Here is a 27,946-nt window from a genome sequence, read left to right on the forward strand (position 1 = left end):
ATATAATTTTGTTTCTCAGATTATGACTAGTTTCAACCATCAAATGTAATAATCCAACGCATGAGCATGGTCCGGCCAGTTTTACAACGACTTTCTTGTTTAAGATCTACTCATCTCTTGATTTTGAGATGATCCATATATTTTGTACTCAGATATTTAGGCTGGATTAGAGTGATGTTTTCTCTCCCGTGGCTAAAATAACATATGTCCCTTTTTCTATCTATGGTTGTCGTTCTCCATTGACCTTTTAATCAGTTGGACATTAAGAATGTTTTTCTCTATGATGATCTCGAGGGAAAAGTATATATGGAGAACCACCTGATTTTGTTGCTCAGGGGGAGTTTGGTAGCCTTGTATGTCGATTGTGTAAGTCACTCTATGGTCTGAAACAATCTTCTCAAGCTTGGTTTGGGAAGTTCAACACTGCAATTCAGGAATTTATTATTCTGTGTTTTATCGACATTATGCATCAAATCCAGTATTTCATGAGAGACTAAGCACATTGAGATTGACTGTCAATTTGTGAAGTTGAGTGATCAACTTGCGGATATCTTACCAAGCCCCTCATCGTTCCTTGTATTAATTACATTTGTAACAAGCTAGGTACATATGACTTGTATGCACTAGCTTGAGGGAGAGTGTTAGAATAAGAATAGGTCTATACAATCCTAATTAGAATAGGAATAGTAATAGGAATAGAAATAGTGAATAGATCCTACTTGGTAAAGGATTGTATTGTAGTGTCTATAAATAGGGTCCCTGTGTAATAATGTAGAGACAACTCAATAATATTTTTCTCCAATCTTTCTCACACTGTTGACTATTAAGCTACGATGCACCTTCATTGGGAAAAGAAATAAATCATTTAGGATAAGTTATACATAGCAATTCGGTTACAAAAAAAAATCTGCAGCTCTTTTGAGTTTAAAGGAAATTGTGCTAATCAATTGAATAAATTGGAGTTTCCTTTGCTTTTCATGCATTCTGATATCTAATTGTTTGGTGTAAAGCAATTGGGAACAGAAGACAATTGATTTCTGTATCACATTGATTTGGGGGATGTTGGTCAGTGTTCGTTTCAGTTTGTAGCTATTTTGAGTTAAAGAAAATTGAGTAATTGATGAAAAAAGAGAGTTCCCTGTGCTGTTTATCTGATATCTAATTGTTTGGTAAAAAGGAATTGAGAACAGGGCAGAATTGAGTTCTGTAATGCATTGATTTGGCGGATGTCATTTAGTGTTTGTTTCAATCTGTAGCTGTTTTGAGTTTAAATGAAATAGAGCGAGTCAATTCAAGAAAACAAGTTTCCTTTGCTGTTTCATGATATCTGATGTCTAATTGTTAGGTGAAAAGAATTGAGAACAGGGGAGAATGAGTTATGTCATTCATTGATTTGGGGGATGTCAGTGAGAGATAAGAGGATTTGACTTATCACAAACTTGTATATATGTTTAATAACATAAGGAAAGAGGATATACTTAGAAAGGATGTAAATTGTGAAGATTCTAATGATAGCTTATCTTTCAGCCGTATTAAATCTAGTTTCCTTCCTCGCAATAGAAAAAGACCCTTTTGTTTTTTTTATTATTGGTGTTTTAGTAACTTTAACAATTCATTGTTTTCTCCTCTCAAAAAAGTAACGTGAGCATTCATCATAGTGGAAATTCATTTAATTCTTATCACAAGAAACTGAGTGCCTTTTCCTTATCTTGATGGATGTTTGTACCTCTGAAATTCAACTATTGAAATGATCACATCTTTGAAGGCCAAAGTGACATTAAATTATCTCTAGTTCTGACATTTTGTATGTCCTACTGATGCTGAAGAGGAATGCCATATCAACAATCAGTTTGAAATTTCACTTTTCAATTATTCTAACATGCATTTATTACAGTCTTGATTTCTCTCTTCCATGTTGTAATAGGTGCGCTATATGTTAGTTGGTTTTCATGACCTTAATAATGTGGCATTTCGAGTTTGCAGTTTTGTTTGCTCCTTTTGCCTGTACTGTGCTATATTTTGGTTAGTGTTATTAAATGCTATCTGTTTCGTTGCTTATAGTGTTGAAGTGATGCGAAGCGAGGGTTTATCGCTTCAGGGGTGAAGCCCTGGGTTTTACCGAAGTGTGCATTTCAAATAATGACGCACTAGTGATCTCAAAGAAAAGCAGGCGGTTCATTGAATCGCAATTTTGAGGAATTGGATTAATATTGACATTATTGTACATAGGATTTTACATTAGCTTTTAATTGCACTTTTTTTTTGTAATACTAAATTCGTATGTAATTGTGCGCTTCACTTCTTGCCTTTCGCTTTAAGCCCCATGGACTTGTTACCTTTTTGTACTTTTTACTTGTAAAACCACTGGTTTGGTAGTAGATATAGGTCCTTCGAAAGGAAAAATAAACGAGGAGACTGAATTATTAATATAGAGAAAAGCAATGCAGTTAAATGCTGGCCCATGGTGGGATTGCTTTTGCATTGGGTTTGCAGGTTATTTATTTACTATTTCTTTTGTCTTTGTCCATGTTATAGATGCTGTAGTTCCTCTCTGCTATCATTTCCTTAATATCTTCAAGCAAATTCTTTCTTAACCAAAATGTCATCGAGTTCATTTGGTGCGTATCTTTTCCACATATAACTGGTGCCACTTTGAACTGTTATGTTGATCATAGACTCCACTTCGTTTTTTTTACAACAACAACAACTAACCCAGTGTAATCCCATAAGTGGGATCTGGGGAGGGTAGTGTGTACACAAACCTTACCCCTACCTTGTGAAGGTAGAGAGATTGTTTTTGATGGACCATCAACTCAAGTAAAACATAACAAAAATCAGTAAAAAAAGAAAATACAATAGCTTTTTCTTTTTTACTATGTGATTTATTTTTTATTGTTATGTCGTGGTGTTGTTAGTATGCTTGATTTTTGTAGGTCTTACTTCCTAATTCTGCTTAATTAACTTTAACATGCTGATATGATTAGGAACAACTGGATGGTGCTGGAATTGAACTCCCTAGTCTCTATAAGTGGATAGAGAGTCAGGCTCCTCACGGTTGCTGCACTGAAGCATGGAAAAATAGGACTCAGTGGGTTGGTTCTGAGTTGACAAACGACCTCACTGGAGCAATTGCTGATGCTGAGAAGTATCTTCAAATCCACAGACCTGTAAGAAGGCAAGTGACTCCACCTATCTTATTCCAGTTACTAACTCAGTGGTAAACAATTTGTGTATTGTGACTTTGGCCACTGGCTTTATTATGGGGCAGGAAACATGGAAAAGTCTTGGAGGAGGGTGCCAGTGGTTTCTTGGCAAAAAAACTTGCTGGGAATGATGGCAGTGAGGCTCTGGGAGGGAGCAGCGGTGTAGATTGGGGCTCTTTCAGCAAATTATGCTCTGATAACTCGTCATCATCTATGGGTACTACTTCATTTGGCAGCAAAGATTGGGCTTCTGTTTACCTCGCTAGTACACCACAACAAGCTGCTGAGCTGGGACTTAAATTTCCTGGAGTGGATGAGGTGAAACAATTTGATGTATTTCGTCATGATTTGTTGAGATACGCCCTTAAGCATGTTTTATCATTTTAATAAATGTATAACCTTCTGTAGTTTATTTTGGCCTTGCATGCCTCAATTGCAACCACTATATCTCCCTGCAGTTGTGTTTGAAACTTGACCTTCAATCTTCCTTACCCTCACCCACTGATTAGTTTGACACCGCTCTATCTCGCTGAAGTTGCCTCTGAAAATTGACTTACATTCTTCCATATCCTCTTCTACCCAATGGCTGACAAAGTGACAATCTTCATTACAGACAGTGTCCCTTTCCACTTAACACCACATGGCAGAAGGAAACGTTGGCACCCAAGAGTGTGGCCTAGTGGTCAATGAAGTGGTTGAGAACCTTGAGGTCTCAGGTTCAAAACTCAGCGGAGACAAAAAATACTAGGTGATTCTTTCCATCTGTCCTAGCCTTGCCTTGGTGGACAGAAATACTTGGTACGTGTTGCTAGTGGGGGGTGGCAGGTATCCTGTGGAATTAGTCGAGGTGCGCGAAAACTGGCTTGAACACCACGGTCATCCAAAGAAAAAAAGAAGAAGGAAACATTGATCACAATTCCCTTTCCATTGAGTAATATAAGAAAATTATGATCTCCTGAGCACAAAAGGTATTTGAGCAAAGATCTATGAATAGATGGGAATCATTGATGGCGTGCAGCAAAAAGAAGTGAGGGAGAAGGGAAAATAAATGTAGATTGCTGAATAAGTTGGGCAGTTAGTGTGAGAAATTTAAAGTGCTCCAAAATCGTTGGTTTAGGGAGGATTTGACCCAGATTTCCCATCTAGGGCCTAGGGTGTATACAAGCTGAGTCGAGTAAGAAAAAACCAAGAAAAAATTTAGCTGGCTTGAGCTTGACCGAGCCAATTCTATTGAGGTTTGGGCTTGGCTTGGTGCTATATTTGAACAACTCGTGCTCAAGATACAGAAAAACAGAACACCATTAGGGTGACCAACCAAGGTATATCAATTTTTCAGTCAACCAGGGTAGAAGTACAACAAAGACCAAAACTAATTATCTTCCGACCAGCTACTCCTAATAAGAATAAAAATCACGGAATAATAGCTACACTTCTCTAATTCAAAGAGCTACCTTCTAAGAGATATAGGAGATGGAGAAGAAAGCAAGTTGATGCTAATAGGGGACTTTGCATCAGTAAAGGAGTCATTAGTTAGTGGAAGCATGAGAAACTAGCGTGTGGAGTTGTGCAAAGGGAGGAGGAAATGATGGTGCACTGATAAAAGAATGTGAAGGTGATTTCTTTTCTTGTGCCTAATCCTAAATGGGCAGAGTTATTATATATCTATAGTCATTACGAGCTAGCTGAGGCACCACCATTATTATTACAAAAGGATGCAATGAAGCAGTGAGTAAGACTAGGTGAAGTTGAGTAGAAACGGAGTGACAATTATTGTAAGAGGTGCAGAAGGTTAAAATGAAAGAGATGATGCCTATAGTATTATGTTGGGTGTATAGAACTAACCAAGTGCTTTGTAGTTTATATTTATGGAATATCTTTTATTTTAAGTATTGTGATAGTTATATAGGAGATCTTGATTGCGATACTGAAGGAAGATTTTCTAATTGAACAAAATTTTGAAGTCAAATAGGCCTATATGTCATTCATTCTCAAATTGGTAATTTGAGGCTTGGGATTGGTTGTATCCATATTCTAGCAGTTCAAGCTTGAAACCTTATGGGTCGAGCAAAAGCTTGAGGAGCCTGCAATCGGACTTTGGCAATTTACACCTCTAATTTGAACGTATTCCTTGAAGGGATAGTGGATATTTTGCAAGTATGAAAATGATTTAATACATAATATGTAAAAGAACAACAAAGGAAGGAAACAACAAGAACACTAATAAAAAAGAAGCACAAATATTCCTACATTGCAAAATTACTGAACAACTCTTGAGAATGTTCATTAACCTTAAGAGGAATATGTTGGCCAATGCCTGGAAGGATCATTGATGTTCTACACAGTTGGGAGGAAGCCGGTTCTCAGGCAATAGACAGGGATAGATGGAGCTCTGTCCCAGCAAGTGTTTGGTGGATAAGTTGGAAAGAAAGAAATTCCAGATGCTTTGAGTATGTGGGCAACTCTTTGCAGAAGATCAAGTTGAATTGTCTTTTGATTTTTTTTCTTTTTGGTGTAAGTAGACCTACTCGGAAGAATCTGTTGATATTATTGATGTTCTGAGTAGCATTTAGGATGACAGCGTATCTTTGAATAGCTGAAGTGCATTTGTAAATGTGGTTTTCTTTTTGAAGACCCATTTGTAAATATGGTTTTAGTACAGCCTATGTGCCGTTTTGTCTATTAATACACACAAGTTACCGGTTTCAACTTCCCAAAAAAAGAAAAAAGAAAAAAGAAATAAAAAAGAAGCACAAATATGGGAAAAACCTTAATTCAGTGATCTCTAGCAATGAAGAATGTTACGAAGTTATTTTGTCAAAAAAAGATTATAATAAGTTATTGTAGGCCTCTCATTAAATCAACAAAAAGTTACTGAAAGTTAAAAGTTAAAGTTTAGACATCTTCAGAAATGAATATATTTTCTTGTAAGGGATTTATATTAATAATCGTTTAATATATTTATGTTAGTTAATAATTTCCTTTATGTATTCTTAGTTTTTTAACTATATATTCAATTTGAATCGATTTTTTAACACATCATTTGACTATTTTTGTTGGTAAAAAATTACCACAAGCCTTTTTTGTTTTATTGGAATTTGAAAAAGGAATTTGTTTTCTTATAGTTATAGGTAGTTATATTTATAGTAATTATGACAAAAGAAGCCCTTTGTTCTGCCTACAAAGAAGCCATCCTTGATCCCATTCCTTGCCGAGCTGCCCTCTTCGTCATTCGATGATTCCGCCTTCCCTTTCTACAAAATACCTAGGTGCCCTCCTTTCCAATCATTAAATAAAAAAAGACCAATCCGAACCCTATCTAAGTAAAGCTTCGTATGTTATTTTCCAGGCCTTGAGGAGTTTATTCAACCCATTCCTTAAATGCCATAAAAGGTATGTACAAAGGAACCGTCATGGGGTAGAGAGCAATGGTAGAAGGTATAAATGAGTTGCCATAACTGCGGATTTAAACTAGGGATCATCTTGTATATACCCTAGTTATGATGGAGCTAACTAACAATATACAGTATGAGATTACATGGCATATGGTACTTGCGGATGATATTGTGCTAATTGACGAAGCTAGCGAGAATGTTGACATTTAGCTCATACTTGCAGTGTTTTGGATGGCGAAAGGTGACAAGGGTCTGCCTTGCCGCGAGGCGAGGGGTGAGGCGCTCGCCTTTTTGAAGTGCGACACCAATTAATACCAAAAAATAAAAATATTTAATTGCATATGTAAATAATCAAAAATCTCAATAACAACAATATATTTGCAAATATTTCAATTCAAAAACTGAAAATAGATAGTACATACTAAAAGTGTAGAACTTGAATGAGAAAAAAAAGACCAAAAGTCAAAACAGTGAAGAAAAATAACAGAGGTAGAAGTAACTCTGAAGTCTAAAGAAGAAAAGAGAAAAAGAAACAAAGGAAGAAGAAATCTGAAGAAGAAAAGAAGAAAAAATTAGAAGTAGAAATGAAGAAATACGTATTGGTTGGACTTTGGAGTTGCCAGAAGAGTCTAGCTAGTCGCCGGAGAAGTCTAGTCGAGTCGACTGGTTGGACTCGCAGTCTAAGAATGCAACTGTGCAAATTTGGAAAGAAACCCTAAAAATACCTTTTAACTTTTAAAAATCCTAAATTGGTCGCCTCTTTTTTTAAGAAAATACAAAAGACGATGCCCTTCTTGCCTCTCACCTTTTGTCGCCATGGCGTTGCCTTTTGAAGATCACCTCACCACAAAGCTAATAAGAGATGAAGGATCGCTTTGACTCGCCTCTCGCCATTGGCAAGGAGGTGATCACCTTTCACAACACTGCATAATTGGTTACCCTAGTTATGGATGAGCTAGCTAATACTATACAAGATCAGATTCCATTGTATGCTATTTTCCAACAATACTAACAAGATTGTTAACTTATAACTTGAACTATGGAGATGTAGTATAGAGAGCAATGGTTTTAGAATAGGTAGAAGTAAGACTATATGCACTGCAAGTTTAGTCGGGATAAGAAAAGTAATTTTAAGCGAGACAAGTTAAGAACTGGGGTGCTTAAATGCAAACTACTTCAGTTATCTAGGCTTGACGTTCTAAGATAAAATAATAAAAGAAGATATTACACAAGTAAAATGAGATGGTACAGAGTGCTATGTGATACACAAATAAGACCAACAATGTTTTGATAGTGCATAATGGTCTTATAAAGTTCAAAATACCCACAAGATGAGTGTCACAAAAATGTGAATATTAAGATATATGAATGGTCATTACAAGATAAAGACTTAAAATGACCACATTCTGCAACAGGTGTAAGTAGCGCATGTAGAGGAGAAAGCGAGAGTGTTGCTTAAATTGATTTGGTCATGTCCTACGTCGACCTCTAGATGCATCGTTTTTGTAGAGGTGAAACAATGAAAATTAAATGTGTTAGAAAGGGACAGGTTAGACCTAAAATAACATGGAAACAAGTTTTCATGAAGTACCCACAATCTCTTGTAACCCATGTGTATCTAGTTTAAAATAGAGCATAGTGAAAGTAAAAGATCTATATAGTTATTCTAATTAATTGGGATTATGTTTTAGTTATGTTAGTACGTTTGCTTTAGCTCTAATGTTCAGTAGGAGGCTTTTGGTCCTTTCATGTTAGTACGTTTACTTAAGGTCCAATGTTCACTTGGAGCCTTTTGGTCTTGTCAGAGTTTTATATGCTAGTTGAGATTTAGAGAACTTTTAGTGTAAGAGAAGCTAATTTTTTAGCGACAAAACAGTACGGATTCATACAGACAACCCCAACTTGCTTGGGATTGAGGTGTAGTAGTTTTTTTGTTGTAATATAATTCTCCTGAACTTGAGAGTCCCAGAAAGATAGTGGTGTAGAAAACAGGGTAATAGATATTAGATTGTAGATAAGGATTAAAATAAGATTCTGAGGGGTTGTTCACTTTTATCATTAAGCAAGTAAAGATTGAACGCTAAGCGGCCGTTTTCTTTACGTGGATAAGGGATAACATTTTCGAGATAAAATGTGCGATTATTTTTTTCACGCGTTTGGTTAAGTTTTTTATTCTGGTATAAGCAATCCTAGTATTATCTATACCACAGAATACAAACTCACTAAACTAATCTTAGATAAAACAACAAAAAATAACTTCATAAAGAAACAACAACAATGCTCTTCTCCAAAGCTCTTCTCCAAAGTCTCTCAAGGAAGCCAAGGTTTTTCTAATGTCTATTGTAAAGCCAAACATATGTTCTATAATATATCTGGTATATTCAATTTTACTCCAATGAACCAAACATCTACCAGTAAAAATGTTTCCACTAAATACAACAACAACCCAGTGAAATCCCACAACGTGGAGTCTGGAGAGGGTAAAGTGTACGCAAACCTTACTCCTACCAAGGTAGGACGGCTGTTTCCGAGAGACCCTCGGCTCAATAGAAGCATAAAAAGAGGTCAGATACTGCTAAGAAGTACAAGAAGTTCAAAGCATTATGTGAAAGCAAATAACGAAAGCGACACAAATAAAATAGAGTAATCAAAGTACAGAGAGTAGTATATAATAATAAAAATCAGAGCACAAGAAATTATAGTGGACTAATGCGCCTTTTAATAAGGAAGAATAACGAGACTTTGTACTAGCCTTCTACCCTAATATGAGTCCTCCACACCCTCCTATCTAAGGTCATGTCCTCGGTAAGCTGTAACTACGCCATGTCCTGTCTAATCACCTCTCCCCAATATTTCTTCAGCCTACCCCTACCTTTTCTGAAACCATCCATGACCAACCTCTCATACCTCCGCACTGGGGCATCTGTGTCTCTCCTCTTCACATGCCCAAACCATCTCAGTCGCATTTTCCGCATCTTGTCTTCCACTGAGCCTACTCCTATCTTGTCCCGAATAGCCTCATTTCTAATCCTGTCGCTTCTGGTATCCACACATCCATCTCAACATTTTCATCTCGACAACTTTCATTTTTTGAATGTGAGAGACCTTAACTGGCGAACACTCCACCCCATATAACATAGCCGGTCTAACCATCACTTTGTAGAACTTGCCCTTAAGTTTTGGTGGCACCTTCTTGTCACATAGCACACCGGAAGCGAGCCTCCATTTCATCCACCCTGCCCTAATACGATGTGTGACATCATCGCCAATCTCCCCACTGCCTTGCATGATAGACCCTAGGTACTTGACACTACTTTTCTTTTGGATGACCTGGTCACCACACCTAACTTCCGCGCCAACCTCCTTGGTATCTCACTGAACTTGCACTCTAAGTACTCCGTCTCGGTCCTACTCAACTTAAACCTTTTAGACTCCAAGGTATGTCTCCAATCCTCCAGCTTAGCGTTAACTCTGCTACGAGTCTCATCGATCAGGACTATGTCGTCCGCGAAAAGCATACACCATGGCACCTCACCTTGAATTTGTCGCGTCAATCCATCCATCACCAAGGCAAATAAAAATGGACTAAGAGCTGATTCTTGATGCAACCTCATCACAACTGAAAAGTGCTCTGAGTCCCCTCCTACTGTCCTTACCCTGGTTTTGGCACCCTCATACATGTCCTTGATCACCCTAATGTACGCCACAGGTACACCTTTAGCCTCCAAACATCTCCATAGTATCTCTCGTGGAACTTTATCGTAAGCCTTTTCTAGGTCAATGAATACCATATACAAGTTCTTCTTCCTCTCCCTATACTGCTCCACCAGTCTCCTCATAAGATGGATGGCTTCTGTAGTTGAGCGTCTCGGCATAAATCCGAATTGGTTCTCTGAAATAGACACGCCTCTCCTCACCCTCATCTCCACCACTCTTTTCCACACTTTCATAGTATGGTTTAGAAGCTTGATACCTCTATAGTTGTTGCAGCTCTGGATATCCCCTTTGTTTTTGTATAAAGGGATCATTACGCTCGACCTCCATTCTTCGGGCATCGTTGCCGTCTTAAAGATGACATTAAATGACCTAGTCAGCCACTCCAAACTTACCGAGCTCGCGCTCTTCCAAAATCCCCAGGAATCTCGTTAGGTACGGTCGCTCTTCCCCAGCGCATCCTACTCACAGCACCCTTAACCTCTTCGACTGTAATACTCCTGCAACACCCAAAATCGTGACGCCTCCCTGTATGTTCCAAATCTTCCAACACAATCTCTTTGTCCCCTTTTTCATTCAATAGTTTGTGGAAGTATGTCTGCCATCTCTGTTTAATAAGGGTCTCCTCTACCAATACTTTTCCATGCTTATCCTTAATACACTTCACTTGATCCACATCGCGTGTCCTTCTCTCCCGCGCCCTGGCTAGCCTGAACAATTTCCTATTCCCGCCTTTCTCTTCTAGTTCAGCATAAAGGCGTTTAAAAGCTGCCATTTTGGCCGTTGAAACCGTCGACTTCGCCTCCTTTCTCACTATCTTATAAAGTTCTCTATTCATCCACTTCTCCACCTCATCCTTGCTTTCTATCAACTTCGCATACGCCATCTTCTTTGCTTCCACCTTCCCTTGCACTTCTCCATTCCACCACCAGTCCCCTCGATGCCGACTACGACTTACCTGTCGAGACTCCCAACACTTCCCTTGCTACAACCCTAATACAACTAGTCGTCCTATCCCACATACTGTTCGCATCCCCACTACTATCCCAGGCCCTCATATCCTTCAATTTCACTCCCATCTCTAGGGCACTAGCCGTGGTCAAACTCCCCATCTGATCCTAGGTCGGTCATCCCCGACCATTTTCTTCCTCGTCATCTTGATCCTTAAATCCATCACCAAGAGCTTATGTCGGATCGTAAGGTTGACTATCGGAATGATCTTATAGTCTTTGCACAAACCTTTATCATCCTTCCTAAGGAGTAAAAAATCTATTTGAGTCTTAGCCACCGAACTATGGAAGGTTACCAAGTGGTCCTCCTTTGGGAAACTCAAATTGGCTATCACCAACCCAAAAGCTCTTGCGAAATTCAAAAGTGAAACTCTTCCTCCATTTCTGTCCCCGTAGCCAAAGCTTCCATGCACATCATCATACCCTCCCGACATAGACCCGATGTGCCCATTGAAATCCCCTCCCACAAAAAGCTTCTCAGTAGGTGGTATGCCTCCCACTAACTCGTCCAAATCCTCCTAAAAGCGCCTCTTATCATCCTCGCCTAAGCCCGTTTGTGGCGCATAAGCACTAATAATATTCAACGTGATCCCTTCAACGACCACCTTAATCAACATCATCCTATCATTGACTCTCCTAACCTCTACCACCTGATCCCTTAAATCACTGTCTACTAAAATGCCTATCCCATTCCTATACTTCGATCTACCAGAGAACCAAAGCTTAAACCCGTCTACCTCCTTAGCTTTAAAACCTACTCATTTGGTCTCTTGGACACAAGCTATATTAATCTTTCTCTTCTTTCGAATCTTAACTAGCTCTATGGATTTTTCCGTTAACGTCCCAATGTTCCAAGAACCTACTCTCAGTCTAGACGCTCCTTTAACCCACTTACTCCTCCTTACCCTTGGCCCCGTCCCCGTCCCCGTCCCCGTCCCCGTCCCTGTCCCTGAACGAGAACATAACCCTAATCTACCATCACTATCCAAAGCCACGAAAACGTGTATGAACTAATAAATTATTCAAAGGTATAAAGTTAGCTAAATGTAACTACAACTGTATGAGCAAGGAATAGATATTGAAAGATATGGAAACCGGAGGTACCAACTCCAGTTGAAATGAACTTGGTTGTTGCTGAAAAACAAGCTCCTTTTCCTCTTAGGCAATTTATTGAACAGATGGGGTGCATTAAGTTCTCTTACTCTTCTTCAAAGCTAGGCAACGATATTACCCCTCCCAGAAATTGCAGGAATTATTGGTCGCAGCCCAAGTATCACCAATAAGCAATCGATAAAAAGGAAACAGAGCAAAAAAGGTATAAACTCAGCAAATCTGCAAATGCTAGAATTAGTTGTATCTTCAGAAAGATACAATAGTAGGTTAAAAAAAAGTGAAGATGAGAATAACGAAAGCTAATTTATAACGAGGCAAATGGTTTCCATTTAATCTGTCAGTTTTCTAAAATTTGTATTTTTTCTTTGAAGTTATTCTATTTACTTTGGGATAGAGGCTTGGTGCTAATCTGCTTTTGCTTTTCATAATTGTCAAGTGAGCATTTTATGAAATTATTTCCTGATTTTATACCATTGTTACGACAAGTATACTGTGAACTTACAACGGTATTCTTGATAAAAAAAATTACACGGTATTCTAAATTCTAGAAACTTTTTGCCGCATTATAACATTACTGTGTTTCTTATCTCCAAAAAATATTATTATCTCAAAAAATTATAACATTACTGTGTTTCCTTTATGCCGTCGTTTACTTCAGAGGATCTTTGTTTAATTTGTCTAGGAAACTACTTAAAAGTATCAGTTTTCTTATATGCAATCCAATCTCAGGTTGAGGAGATTGATGATATTGAAGACAGTTCTGGTGATCCATTTGTTACGGATGCCATTGCAAATGAAAGAGAGTTAAATCTTTCTGAAGAGCAGAAGAGGAAGTTTAAGAAGGTCTGTGAATGGTATATTCTAGTTCTTTTCTTTGACATTGATACTTCATTTCTTGAAAATATGGCGCCGGATGAGATGTTCATTGCATTTTTTTTTCTTTTTCTCTGTTTTTCTCCCAACACATTCTTCTCTTTTTCTTTTAAAGAGCCCAATGTCTGTTTGTGTCTTATTTCAAATTTTCTGCTGATGAGAGGCAACTTCTGGTGTTGTCACTGGGCCGTTGATTCCATTATTAACAATTCTTTTTTTGCTTCTCTGTCTTCCAGGTTAAAGAGGAAGATGATCTAAAAACTGATCTGAAGCTTAGGAGATGTTTAAAACAGAGAAGACGCAAGAACAGACAGAAATTGGTAATTAGCATGCTTTAAACTCTCTTTTTAGCATCTAATAAGTTTCTAGGAGTGTCTCATCTGTGAAGGGCTTGAACCATTGCACTTGAGGGCGAACTAATATCAGCAAAAATCTGACCTCTGGAAATTCACTACTTCAATGGCGGAAGCCGAGGGACTTCATATCGCGGCGCAATTTTTGTGCCGGGAATGGTGCTTAACCTAGCCAGCCTACCCATGTTCACAACAAAAGTCCGATAGTGTCCTCTGTACCTAGAGCATTCCCATCGTGTTATCAGCGAATTAATGACCACCTCACAAATCAATGGCACTAAGCCACTAACAATTGTTTTTCAATAATCAACAAACACCAGACTCGTATAATCAGTTCTTGAATCTTCAAGACCGACTAGTTGAAGCATAACTCCAGAAATATGTTCAAAAAATTATATAAGCGAATGGTATAACAAAATAATATAAATATATTGCCCATGCGTAGCAAGTGTGAGGCTTACTCTTAGGGAGCTCTCTACTAGCGGTCACACATTTGGGGTAGTAGCACCTAAATCAGCTGGGGAATCTGTCTATGAGGAAGTTAGTCACGCCGGTTGGTGAGTAGATAGCTTAACCATAGCCGTTTTATCAGGGACTAGTATACATACATATACAAAATGAGAAACACGCTCCTTCCAAATTAAAGTAACATGGGGTAAAAGTTGACATTACATATTGATTAACACAAGTAATACTAGCAGTTTCATTAAAACAGTTTACATCTCAAGTTACGAGCCAAGGCTAGAATCGATATTGAACCATCACTGTAGTCGTCAATGTAGCTGTCTAGTTAAGTCTTAGTGTGTAAGACACTTGTTGCTAGTTCTTTTCTTCTTAAAACTGAAGGCACAACATAGTATCATCAACATTATGCACTAGGCCTAACAATCTCCGTTGTTAAATAATGGTATTCTAGCAATGTTGCTACCCATTATAAGTATCTCAATATACACACTTAATACAAACATACAAATCAACTTGCATATGTGCATTTTTTCAAAAATCACTTGATCATAGCATAATAATGTAGAATAACCATAAATCATATCTCATGTGAATATTCAACATTTTTACATTATAACAGAACTCATGTTGTCAAAATAATCATTTTTGTTAATTAACAGATCATTTATATTACTAGTCCCAATGCAATAAATAAACTTAATGCTGGAAAACAATTTTCGAATCATGTTATTGTTGAAAAATGCAAGCTAAAGAAGAGCCACCTCTCACAATACTAGCTTCCCTGCCCCAAACTCGTGTTCATAGACTAGCCAGTTGCTTGTTCAACAATTTAAAATCAGTCAATATCAAGTTGAGTGTTATTTATTTGAAAAATATCGTAACTATCTACGTAGGACAAGCTATAGTCAAATTCCCAATCGTTTTACCTTATATTCAATTAGGGCTAACTACCAAGGTGATTCAATCCGTGTTAGTCAACAATTTGCTATTTTCACATATCCTTACCTCATTCAAGTATGAAGAATTTCCTAATTTCCTCAACTCGAATTGTCAACGATTCAAATTGCTAACTTATTATCATTGATTCAATCGATAATTTAGTGTACTCATATCGATTGAAAGATGAAACCACTAGTTTTGTATTCGAATTTACCTCTTGATGCCCAATAACCCAAAAACCATGTCCATAAATAATTTGTTCTTTTCTAATAGATGAACATTACCTATTGAGCCTTCTCAAATGTTGAAATTTGAAGAAGATAGAATTTCCAATGGTGGAATCCCCTTTCTAAATCCTTAAGTGCCTTTAGTCAACGTGATGGTTGGAATTATTAACAATGTGCATGGGACTAACTAGTGTTCTCTCTCTACCTCTCTCTTTTGATAATCTAGAAATCACCGAGCGCGAATGACGCATGGTCCGAAACTCGGGGGAAAATGGGCCTCCACCCTTCGCCACATTAATATCAGGCTTTCAATTGTGGTAAGACGCGAGCCCTTGACTTGCGCCTAATCTACACATAACGAGCTGTGCTCTTACCACTTAATCAGAGCCTTGGGGGCTAGTGTTTTGTCTATTAAAATCAGGATAGAAGAATAAGAAGATAAAAGTTCCGAAGAGTAGCTAGCGTTATGTGCTCTTCACAATTGGACAAAGGAAAAAGGTTGAATGTTACTGAACTTTGTGTTACTCATTTGCGTTCGTATAGGAAATGTATATGCTATCCAAACCTGCATTGTTGTGATTATATATGACTATGGTAATAAAGAACTATCAAGGTCTTCTTGTTCACTCTGTACCTTTAGTCTTCTCCTTCAGGCAGTAATGTTGATGAAGGTAAAAACGGCTATGCAAAATGTTCTATCAAATCAGAACAGTAGTTGATTACAAAAGCTTGGCTGTTTAATTTTCTTTGACCCCTTCATAGTTTTTGGATTTTCCTCTTTTATATTCTGCTTCATCTGGTTCCCTGTTATGTTCAACCAGGAGGAGATACAGGAAGATACAACAGATGACACTAATGGTTATTTATCTCAAGATTTTGGCTTTGACACGAAAAAGTATTCCACTGTTGATGATCTGGATGCGCTAAAAAGCAATGAAGGTACATCGGTTATTGATGCCACGGTTTCAAAATGTCTACATGAAATTGATGCTGAGGCCAAAGGGTTGAAATGTTTACACAACTCTGAAGAAATGGAGCTTCAAAGTAAAAAGTCTCGGATCATTACACCAGATAGTGACGAGGAAGATCTTCCTGGGGAAATGTTGTCTCCTACATTTAGTTTGAGTGAGACAGGAGATCAATCAAATCCACAAAGGAATGGAGATAATGTGCTTCCAGTTAGTTCCCTTCCTGCATGCAATGACAAGCAAAATTTTCGCTGCACTGCTTGTGATAAAGTGGCTGTTGAAGTCCATGCACATCCTCTTTTGAGAGTTGTACTTTGCCTGGACTGCAAAACTTCAATGAAAACAAAGATGCAGGTAAATTATAACCATCTTTGCTTAGTTATAATGAAGATAGTTTCAAATTTATGCAATCTAAGTGTTAATAGCATCTTTGAAAAAATTAGCTGCGTTAAGAGATTGCTGTAGTGTTGGATATTGCAATCATGGATATTCATGTCTTTACCTGTTATTTTTAACTATCGTTCGTTGACTTTAAATTCCGTCCAATAACAAGATGTAATGATTCACAGTAGTTTGTTTCTCTCACTCTATATCTTGTTAACATTGTACAGGATGTTGATTGCTCAGAGTGCTACTGCAGATGGTGTGGGCGTTGCAGTGATTTGTTAAGCTGTAAATCATGCAAAAGGTTATTCTGTAGTGTGTGTATAAGGAGGAACCTTGGTGAAGAAATTTTATTGGGAATTAAAACATCTGGTTGGCAATGCTGCTGTTGCTCTCCAAGTATCCTGCATCCGTTGGTTTCAGTGTTGGAGAAGATAATGGAATCTCAAGGTTTGGTAGATTCAAGTACAGACTCGGATTCAGATAACTCGGATGCTTCAGATGCTGATATCAATGGGCACAGAAGGTACACCATGTACTTAATGATCATGTAAATGTGTATCCTACATCACTAAGTTGCATATCTTTAGGATTTGCCCTAATTTTGTCTATTTTGGTATGATCAAGGCAATCAATCAATCAATTAAGCTCATACAACATGTGTGCCTGAGCGACCTACTCCTAGTTTCATGAACTCTGAACATGTAGCATATTAATATTACAAAAGAAGTTTGCATTCTGTAGATAAATAGATTTTATTTTAAGCAGTTTCACCGATGTTTTGGGAAATGCTGTGTCTCTTTCTAATAGACAAGTGTCGTAACGAGGGAGTATTAATGCTTGATGTGCTTCCTGTTCTCTTACTCTCTTTTTCCGCGGTTGTTGATGACACCAATGAGAGTTTTTCTGAAGCATTTTGTTGCATGGTTAGTTTGGAAAAAAATGTTATTTCTGCCCCATATATGGAGGTCCAAATCTGTTGCACCCAAATGGACTTAAAAGTATTATATTTGTATTTATGCTCTATAATGGTTGATGAACCTCCTTATTTTCCAGCGCGTTTACCATTTTCATCTCTGTATTACAAAATAGACTGAAAATAATGTAAGGACTATGTTTCTTAAAAATATAATAAAATAATGGAAGGACTATGTTTTCTTGAAGCAGCACCAAGAGAAGGCCTAAAAAGAAAATTAGAAGAATCCTTGATGATACTGAGTTAGGGGAGGAGACAAAAAGAAAGATTGCAATTGAAAAGGTAAAAGTCCAAGCAATCACATGTTTTCCTGTCAATGCTTGCTTCTCAAGGCGTTTATTAATGCCCGTATGCTTGCAGGAACGCCAAGAACGCCTCAAATCTCTGGGAGCAAAATTTTCAAGCAAGACTATGTTCATTGATTCTGGGGATTGTTGCAAAAGCTCCTACGGAAGTGGTAGCTTGGAAATGCTTGGTGATGTTGAAACTGGTTACATAGTTAATGTGGTGAGGGAGGAGGGGGAAGAGGCTGTCAGGATTCCACGCAGCATCTCAGCAAAACTAAAATCTCACCAGGTCTCCTTCTATGTAGTTGTTGTTTCGTGTGTTTTAACTTCTTGCCCTGTCAACTATTATACTGATTTCACAGCATGACAAATATTTGATATTTTGAAGTTTCTGTCTTGTGAGTAGTACCTTGGTATGTTGCAAGAATGAGAAAGTTCTCTCTTTTTCCCTTTTTCCTTCATCACTAAGATCTTCTCCCGTTCATGTCTACCTTTTGTCATTTGATAACATTTCACTTTTGGTATCTACCTAGCTTATACATCTAAAGGTCACCTGGCCTTTCGACATGTCACCCTAAGGGCACTTAAATATTCTGAGATTTCTTGAAGTCATCTTCCCCTAAAGTTGGTACCAACTTTTATTTAGACACCCTAACTAGGCTTTGTTCATTTTAGACACCTCATGTCATGCTCCATTGTGTCATCTTGACACTTTTTTGGCAATCACTCAAATCTGTGAGGTATGTATAACACACTTGCCGATAACGTGTCTAAGTGGCGAATAAAATAAAGACACATGGCATATATATATAAAAATAATTTTCAAATAATGATTTTTTAGAAGAAAAAAGTGGTCAATGACTGAATGACATGTGAAATTTTTTTGGCCAAAAAATTAAGCCCAGCCCCACCTAGATCATCTTCTCCATCTCCACCCCTAACCCCTCCCCCACCCACCCAGATCGTCTTTTCCACCCCTCCCCCACCCCACCCATCCAGCGTCTTCCCCAACCCTACCCACCATAACCCCAAACCCTTCCCCGCCCACATCGTCTTCTCCACCCCACCAATCATCTTCTCCAAGATTTGAAATTGAAGAGGAAAAGTGCTAGGAAAAGAAATGCTAGTTCCTGTTTCTGATTCGCTATGAAAGAAGATGAAACCTCTTGGCGTTGAAATTCGTTTTTTATTCTGTGGCAGCATCAAAATTTATTTCTCAATTGAAGGAGTTTAAGTTTTGGGAGACGGTGGCTGAAAAATGGGGAAGAAAAAAAAGAAAATGAAAATTGATTAAATACGCCTTTCACGCGCTACAAGGAGTGTATTACACTTACTATGCCATGTCACAAAAAGTGTCAAAATGACATAGCGAGAGGTGACATGAGGTGTCTAAAATGCACAAAGCTTAGTTAAGGTGTCTAAGTGAAAGTTGGTGCTAAGTGAAAGTTGGTGCTAACTTTAGGGGGCCACCAATGGGTTCAACCTTTATGGTTCTAGGCCCCGAAAAGAATATGCTTCTTACGACATGTACTCGAGGAACAAGGGTTGTTTGTTTTGTTAAACTGAATTGCTTTGTTATTTTATTGAACAAATTTCTGTTTTGCATAACCCTCTGTTCATAATTTCTGAGCGGCACTGTGAACCTCTGGTTCCTTTGTCTCCGCCAACAAACCCTCAATAATTACTTTGAAGCAATACGGTATCTTATTATTGTTTATCCATTCTTTCATTTTACTTAGCAACAAATTCATACAAATTGCCCTCCTGGTAATGCCAGAAACACCATTCCAATTGCAAATCCTCAGCCAACACTATGTTACATTAGCTCTTCATTTGTCTTGAAGTACTCGTACTGAGCAAGCGCATCATTTCAAAATATACTAACTAACTTCTTAAATATTCCAGGTACATAGTTGGTACCTTGTTTTTGTTTAACCGTACTGGATAGTTGCTTACAGGTAGCTGCAGATAGACCTGTGCCAAAGTTCATGTAATATTCGACACCCAATTTATATTGTATAGAAAACAAAGATGAAACTTCTTCTTGATCTTCTGTTCTTTATTTGCTGAATGCTACAATATTCAGACCCTTCACTTTGATGAGGAGCACTCCTGACATGATCCTAATGCCAGTGGAATCTTTGTCAGATCTAGGACTAGTACAAATTTTGTGTTTGATTCAGTCAAGGTCTCGGTGACTTTGATCCTTTTATTGTTTTTTTCACGGGCAAAGAAGTTGAAGAAACCTAAGAATAGTTGGTAAAAAAGTATTATACCTATTTGCCTATCTTGTCTACAACTAATTAATCTCTGGCAAATCGTTCTTACTTTTGTCATAAAAGACCTATACTTTTGTTAGAATAGGAATAGGAACAAGAATAATATATACAATCCTACTTAGAATAGGAATATGAATAGTATATAGAATCCTACTTGGAAATTGATTGTATTGTAGTGTCCTAGTTAAAAAAGGAGTCTAATGTAGTGTCTATAAATAGGGTCTCAATGTAATAATGTAGAAACACAAATTCAATAATATTCTTCTCCAATATTTCTCACAACTTTAACGACAGCCAAGGTTGAAATTTGAAAAGATCCATGGCAAAGATAAACAACTAAATCATCTTATGGTGTGGTAGGAGGGAGGGGGAGGGGGAGGGGATGAGGGTGGAGGAGAAGATAGAGAGACTACTTTAAATGTGAAAATCCCAAAACCAGAGGAGCTGAAAGATTTTGCTATTTGGGGATAGTGGAATGTTGGGGTATGCTTCATGGTGGCTGGAAACTTTTCTATATTAAGATCATGTTTTCATTTAATTGGTTTGGAGATCAATTTTTACCAAGAAAAGAGAGTTTTTCTTGGTTTTCCCAGCTAATTAGAAAAGTGACATGTCTCCATTAGTAATACTAGTTATACCAAAGTAAACTCAAATAATTTCATATCATTTGCTTAGGAAAATCTTTTGTACCCATATCCAGTACTTTCTATGTACTCTTGAAAACTTTTAACCAAATTTGACATCTCACAAGGATCATAATTTGACATTTTTCATAAAAAAGAAAAAGAAAGTCATACTTTGGCACCCTCACCCAAGTCTGTTTTACGCAGGATAAAAGTAAGGATATATAAAAAAGTGGAAAAGAAGTTGGCGTGATGTACATCTTTTCTGATTCACTCCTTTTCTCGTTTTTTTGCTTCTTCGGTATGGTAATTCAACAAATATCAATCAATCAACTAGCTGCAATTTCTACATGGAATCAAAAAAGTTTTTGCATACATTGTTTCAGTTTTCCATAAGTTCAGTCCCACTCTTGTCACTTCTATATTTACTCAACATCTGCCAACTTGGTATATGTTGTTTTAATCATAGCACTAGGAGAACCTATTTACTGTGTGTTAAGTGCTGACTGCTAGATTATACATTGATGCCTAAAGATAGATAGCATGGTGGATGTTGATTTGCCTTGATTCATAATATGAATCAATGAAAATATGAACTAAGATCTAATCTTACTTTCCTAATTTAATGTAAGTAGAATCTTGTTGATTGCATTATGCAGCTGTACGCGAAATTCAGTATTGGTCTGTTTTCATTCGAACTCATTATTTGGCTCTTGGTTGTGTAGATAGTGTTATGTGTACTATAGAAATTTCTGATTATATAAGTATTGGTGCCTCTCTTTGTCATTGTAGGTTGCTGGGATTCGATTTATGTGGGAAAATATTATTCAATCTATCAGGAAAGTCAAGTCTGGGGATAAAGGTCTTGGTTGCATTCTAGCTCATACTATGGGTCTAGGTAAAACATTTCAGGTATTATTTGGCTGAATTACATTATCACATTTCTGTGCACTATTTTCATTTTTTGTCCTGATTCTGACTAACTACTTATCATTTTGTTTCCTAAGAGTACTAAACTTTTAGAAGTTCTCATCTTCTGTGTGATTGTATATGACTCTTAACACTGCCTGGTTCCAAATAGTTTGGAAAAGGGTAAAAAATGCCCTTAACATATTGACAATGGTTTTAAAATGCTCCTTCCACCTATTAGATTAAAATTGCCCTCAACGTTTTCTTTAGGTTTACAAATGTTCTCTTATAACATAATTATGACATGGCACCAGTGGGTCTTCTAATTAAACAAGTGGCATTAGTTTATTGCTCCTCATGGACTTTTAACCCACCCACATAACCTGACCCATCCATAATGAACCCAATAAGCAAATCCCAAAATAACCTAACCCTTCAATCCTTTCATTTTACACTCCATTTTCAACATATTCCTAATATCTCTGAATGCTAAAAAATGTTCCTCTGGGGTTTGACCTTAGAATATGATGATGGAGAAGATGGAAATATGGCTTAATATCAAATAATCTAAGATGTGTTTTAAGCCTTGAAAATAACTTTAATAAGAGGAAGACTGAAACTTCAACTTTTATGCTAGGCATTTTAATGTTAATTTACTAGAAGTATATTGGTTATAATTTATGAAGAACTTAAATGGGTCTCATCAAAGATCAAATAATTTCAATTATGGATGATTGAGAGAGACTTTTATTAGTAGTATCAGTATGGGCTGATAAGGTATAGTCTGTCAAATTTAGATATGTGAATTCATTCTCTGTTTATACCATTGCCTCTGTTTTTAACATCGATCCATTGGTTCAATGCATTTGGCCTAATCCACGTTGAATTTCACTTAAATGATTTTGTCAGTTATGTTTTAGATTCTAATTAAAGGACCTACTTGAAGGTTTGTAGATTGATATTTCAGTATTAGGAACAAGTTGAAAATGGAGGTGTAAATTGAAAGAATTGAAAGGTTATATTATTTTGGGGTTTGCTTGTTGGGTTCATTATGACGGGTTGGGTTCTGTGGGTGGGCTTAAAAGTCCACGTGGACCAATAAATTAATGCCACTTGTTTAATTAGAAGTCCCACTAATGCCATAGCATGATTTTTTTCCATAGAGGGCATTTTTAAACTTAAAGAAAACGTTAAGGGCAATGTTGACCAATAGGTGGAACTGGGGCATTTTCAATATGTTAAGGGCATTTTTAACCCTTTTCCGCACATAGTTTTACTCGGAAAAAAGGGGAGAAACTGAGAAAATGCTGTTACTATGAACTATATGCTGCATTCATTTTACTTGTTTTATGCTGGCATGCAAGTTTAACAGATATTGGGGACAGTTAAGGTTTTCAAACAGTATTCAATCAAGTAGAACTTCAATCAGATCAACTTTGACTTGAAATATTGAAAATTAAGGGTGTATTCTCTGCAGAGTTTTACTTTCGAGCTGATGTTTGTTTTAGAAACTGCCAAAGCTTATTGTTCTATTAACCTTGGGTGGTTAATCTTTCATAATTGTTTCTACAGGTGATTTCTTTCTTGTATGCTGCTATGAGAAGTGTGGATTTAGGATTGAAAACTGCTCTCATAGTCACGCCTGTAAGTGTTCTGCATAACTGGCGGCAGGAATTTATAAAATGGGAACCAACAGAAATGAAGCCTCTCCGTGTCTTTATGCTTGAAGATGTTCCAAGGTTCCTCATCTTTTTAATTGTTATGAAGCTCGTATTGGGTTGTTTTGTTTTTAATTCAAGTCATATGATTGTTCAGACTTGTTGAGTCCTCAGTGGTAATATCTTCGAATTACACTAGCAGGAGATTTCTGTATGTTGTTTTAGGTTTCTATCAAAGAGCTCATAAATGATGTGCATGTTGTTGGTCAATTTGTCTCGTCAGTTCTATTTGTTTCTCCCTTCTTGTTGGGCCACTTCTTCGTGGATATGTCTAGAGGTGTTCCAGTAGTAACTGTGCTAGTTAGTTTAGTTTAGTTAGTTTAGTAACTATACACGATAACAATTGTATTAAAAGAAAAAACTTAACACCAGTAAAGATGCTAAGTTAAGAACTTAATAAATCCCAAAAGAGTATAAACACTCCTGTCCAATAACCTATAATCTTATGCATCGCCTAATAGATCTATCAGGTCTCCTATTTCTTCCCACATATTCTATCTACACCAAAAAAAGAACAAACTTAGACAATTTATCCTAATTATTTGAATAGAACTGCTAGTACCTTCAAAAAATCTTGAATTCCTCTCTTTCCATACTGTCAACCAAATAGAAGCAGGTATGATCTGCCACCGGTTGTCATCACCTCCCCCTTTCCCAATACTTTTCCAGCTGCTTAGCATCAGCAAGGTAGATCTTGGCATTGCCCATTTAATGCCCAAAATACAAAGGAACATCTGCCACAGATTTGTAGTTGTCTTCTGATGTAAAAACAGATGTTCATTAGTTTCTCCATCCTGTCAACATAAAAGGCATCTTGAACAAATCTGAAGACCTCTCCTTTGTAATTTTTCTTGGGTTAAACATGCTTTCCTAATTACCAGCCAGACAAAACCTGATATCTTCACTTTCCAGACCTGCTTCCAAGGCCAGTACACATTCTCATTTTCAGTGCCTTTTTGATTCAACTTCCAGTATACTGATTTAACTGAGGCTGCCCTTCAGCTTCCATCTACGTCTCTGGGAAGTCAGATAAGCCATCAAAAGTTTCCAGTAAATTAAGCAATGTAGATACTGTCCCAACTTCCCAATCATTAAGAGCTCTTCTGAAATTCAAATCCCAACCTTGTTGACTCCACATTTGGTTGATCATAACCTGTTTTTAAGTACAAATCAGTAAGAACTCTTCTGAAATCAAAATGCTAACCTTGTTGACTCCACATTTGGTTGATCATAACCTGTTTTTGACTACTCATTGAGTACAAAACAGGAAAACTAGACTTTAGACTATTCTGGCCAGCCCACTGATCTTCCCAGAAATCATTTTTTCTTCCATCTCCCACCACAATCTCCACATTATCCTTAAAAGCTTGCTATTGATTTCTTATTGTTCTCCAGACACTGCTGCCATAGGGGCTTTTGACTTAATTTGTTGTCCACTGATTCAACATCCCATAGTTGTGTGATATTAGGGTTCTCCACAAATTCCTGTCCTCTGTATTGAGCCTCCACAGCCACTTTTGAAGGAGGCTACTATTATGCATTCTTAAAATCTTAATGCCCAATTCCCCATCTCTTTCTTAAGATCACTTTATCCCATTTTACCAGATTCATGCATCTATTCTCCTTGTTGCCTTGCTAAAGCAATAAGTTGTTATGACTGAGTAACAAACAAATCTTGAAACTTAAGGAGGATGACAAAAAATGGTGTCCTTGTCGTTTGCTTTCCTTAGTACCAATAATTCCAGAAAAAGAAAACAACAGTTTATATGAACAAAATAACATCCTCTGCACCAAGTATCTTCATATGTTAGGGAACTTTTGTTTCCTTCTGTTGTGGAATATTCATATCGAAGTTCATGATGCCTAAAACAGGCAAATTTGACTTCATTTTTTTGATAGCCATAGTGTCCACGCCAGTTGTGTGCCCACCTCTACTAATTTCATGGGCTACCTACTACTTTCGATCAACATAGGTACCGGGTAAATTTGTCCACCAAGGCTTGGACAGATGAAAAGTATTGACTATATTATGTAAATAGACCTATGCTCTCTGCAACAACTTAATGCAACAACTTAAGCTTTTAGATGAGATAGTCACACACTTCAATATGATATTAGAGTAGACAAAGGTCCTGAGTTTGAGTTTCACCTCTACCCTTTATCAAAAAGAATCTCCATGTGCTTGGCAAAAAAGAATTAAGCCTGCACGTGAGTGGGCATGTTAAAAATATAATCAAGTAAATAAAAGTGTGCTCTCTCTAGTAACTTAAGCTTTTAGATGAGATGGTCATGCACCCAAAGTGTTGCCTAGTGGTGAATGAAGTTAGTCATAAGGTCTCTGGTTCGAATTCTAGAAGAGACAAAAACACCAAGTGACTTTTTCTCATCCGTTCTAGTCTTGATGGACAAAGTTACTTGGTACCTGTTGGTGGTGGAAGGTGACATGTATCCCGTGAAATTAATCGAGGTGTGTGCAAGCTGGTCGGGCACCACATTTATAAAAATAAATAAGATTAGATGGTCACACACTTCAATAATAAGGAATCACCTACCATTTTTGCCTCTGTTGGATATGAACCTGAGAGACATTTGACTTCATTAGATCAAGGAGACCACTATGCATAATATCAATTCTGGTCTAAAATCATTTTATTGGCTGTTCCAATAAGTTACCATCTTGAATAAACATTCATTTTTTGGTTAACATGCATATCAATTTAAACAAAAGATTCCCGGCATATGTGGATTACTCTTTGATCATGAATTGAGGGTAAAATGGATATTCAGTTCTCCAGCAGAAATATGCTGTTTATGATTGATGGTTAGCAGTCAGTGATTCTGCGACATGATATAAGATTTCGTCGAGTTCCTTTTTAGCGATTTTAACTGGGAAAAAAAGAAACGAAGAAGAATAGGACTGGGCAATTTTTTCCCTTTCGTCTCATTTCTATGTGATCTGCTATATTTTGGTTTATCCTGGAGCACTTTGGCTGTATATTGTTTTGGAACCTTTTTTATACACTCTCCTATACTTATAGTGGATTTTGGCCGACCTTGATATTGTTAAATGTTCAAATTAGTCATAAAGTTAACTTTTCATGAACTTTATGCTACTTTCATTGTGGTACAATCCAATATCAGCCTTTCTCTTAATAGCCGTGCTAGATGATTTAAGGTCGCGTAAAATTGGACCACACTTTTGTTTTCTCCCTGCTGGTGAGAGTCTTGAAATGTGACATCATGTAGAAGGGCGATTGCTGAGGAGATAGCTTCATTATAATTTTATTAGGCATCATTGATGAAGATGGTTAATGAATAGCTTATAATGTTTCAACCTCACCCCTTCTCTTAGTTGAGCCTTTTAGTTCTGGAGGGAATCTGGTAAAAATTATTCTTGTGAGATCTTTTTACATGTAGGGTGATATCAGTCTTGCTGATCTGGAACTAAGCTTATGCTTCCAAATTGCTGGAAATAGTGAAGTAGATTCAAGGATGCATTATTAGTACTGCTTAAATTGGTTCTCTGTTATTTCGAGATCAAACTCTTTGGTTTCTGCTTCTCTCGTTTTCTTCTATTTCTAATGATCAGTACGATGTGGGATTTCACTGGGTTGTTGTTGTTGTTGTTGTATGCCCATCTTACTTGAGGATTATCAGTTGATTTGATGGCAAATCTCAATCATCCTGAGAGGGAAATGCAAAAAATTAAGAGTTGTCAATAACTTTGATTTATCATATTCTTGGGCCTATAGTACTGGAAAAGGAGAAAGTGATGCAACACCAGTGGGATGACACCACTTTAGAACATGTAAAGCGAGAAAATATAACAGCCAGTGGATTCCACTAATGCACACCAACAGTGTGCTATTTAGTAGTGCCCCTCCTCTGCAATCTAGTCATCATAGTGATTCTCTTTCATATTTTCTAAATTTTGTCACCAAATGTGTTTTACAGAACAAGCAGCTTTTCTTGTTCCACGAGTTATCAGATTGACTTGAAGGATTCAGTGGATTCCATTAATGTACAACAAAAATAATGCTATTTAGTAGAAGGTTAGCATTACCTGCAGGTGGGTTCCCTGCTATAGGGGATGAAAAAGTCTTTCTCTGGCCTAAAGGATTAGCCATTTCCACAATGGTGAGAGATACAAGTTTCTTCCTCTATACCTATGAGTTTCATTGGACCCAGAAATGATACAAATTTTTACAATCTGGTCTACTAAAACATTCCTTTTGAGCTGAGGGTCCAGAAACGACCTCTCTACCCCACAAAGTTAGGGGTAAAGTCTGCGTACATCCTACCCTTCTTAGACTCCACTTGGTATGTTATTGTTGGTGTACTAAATGATGCTCTGTCATTTTAGATATTTAAGCCACCGGAATGAGGTCAGATGAGCCATTAGATTTTCTTGTTTCTGTGAGTCATCAGATTGTCGAAGATTCCTGTCTTGTATTCTTGGCAGTGATGCTTCCACTTCATCTACTGTTTTATATATTATTGGGAATTTCCGGGT

At 37.2% G+C, this 27,946-nt stretch overlaps 1 protein-coding gene across 2 annotated transcripts in view; it reads left to right on the top strand.

Moving 5' to 3' along the window:
• Nucleotides 1–27,946, top strand: part of LOC129903371 (protein CHROMATIN REMODELING 20) — a 51,399-nt gene that overhangs the window by 3,298 nt on the left and 20,155 nt on the right. For both annotated transcript variants that reach the window (XM_055978909.1, XM_055978918.1), the window contains exons 5-14: nucleotides 2,985–3,175; nucleotides 3,269–3,521; nucleotides 13,162–13,275; nucleotides 13,542–13,625; nucleotides 16,111–16,611; nucleotides 16,869–17,167; nucleotides 17,809–17,899; nucleotides 17,978–18,193; nucleotides 21,599–21,718; nucleotides 23,288–23,454. In XM_055978909.1, coding sequence (XP_055834884.1) covers nucleotides 2,985–3,175; nucleotides 3,269–3,521; nucleotides 13,162–13,275; nucleotides 13,542–13,625; nucleotides 16,111–16,611; nucleotides 16,869–17,167; nucleotides 17,809–17,899; nucleotides 17,978–18,193; nucleotides 21,599–21,718; nucleotides 23,288–23,454 — 2,036 coding nt within the window. The remainder of the gene's footprint in view (nucleotides 1–2,984; nucleotides 3,176–3,268; nucleotides 3,522–13,161; nucleotides 13,276–13,541; nucleotides 13,626–16,110; nucleotides 16,612–16,868; nucleotides 17,168–17,808; nucleotides 17,900–17,977; nucleotides 18,194–21,598; nucleotides 21,719–23,287; nucleotides 23,455–27,946) is intronic.

Source organism: Solanum dulcamara, chromosome 1, assembly GCF_947179165.1.
Source record: "Solanum dulcamara chromosome 1, daSolDulc1.2, whole genome shotgun sequence".
Taxonomy (NCBI): Eukaryota; Viridiplantae; Streptophyta; class Magnoliopsida; order Solanales; family Solanaceae; genus Solanum; species Solanum dulcamara.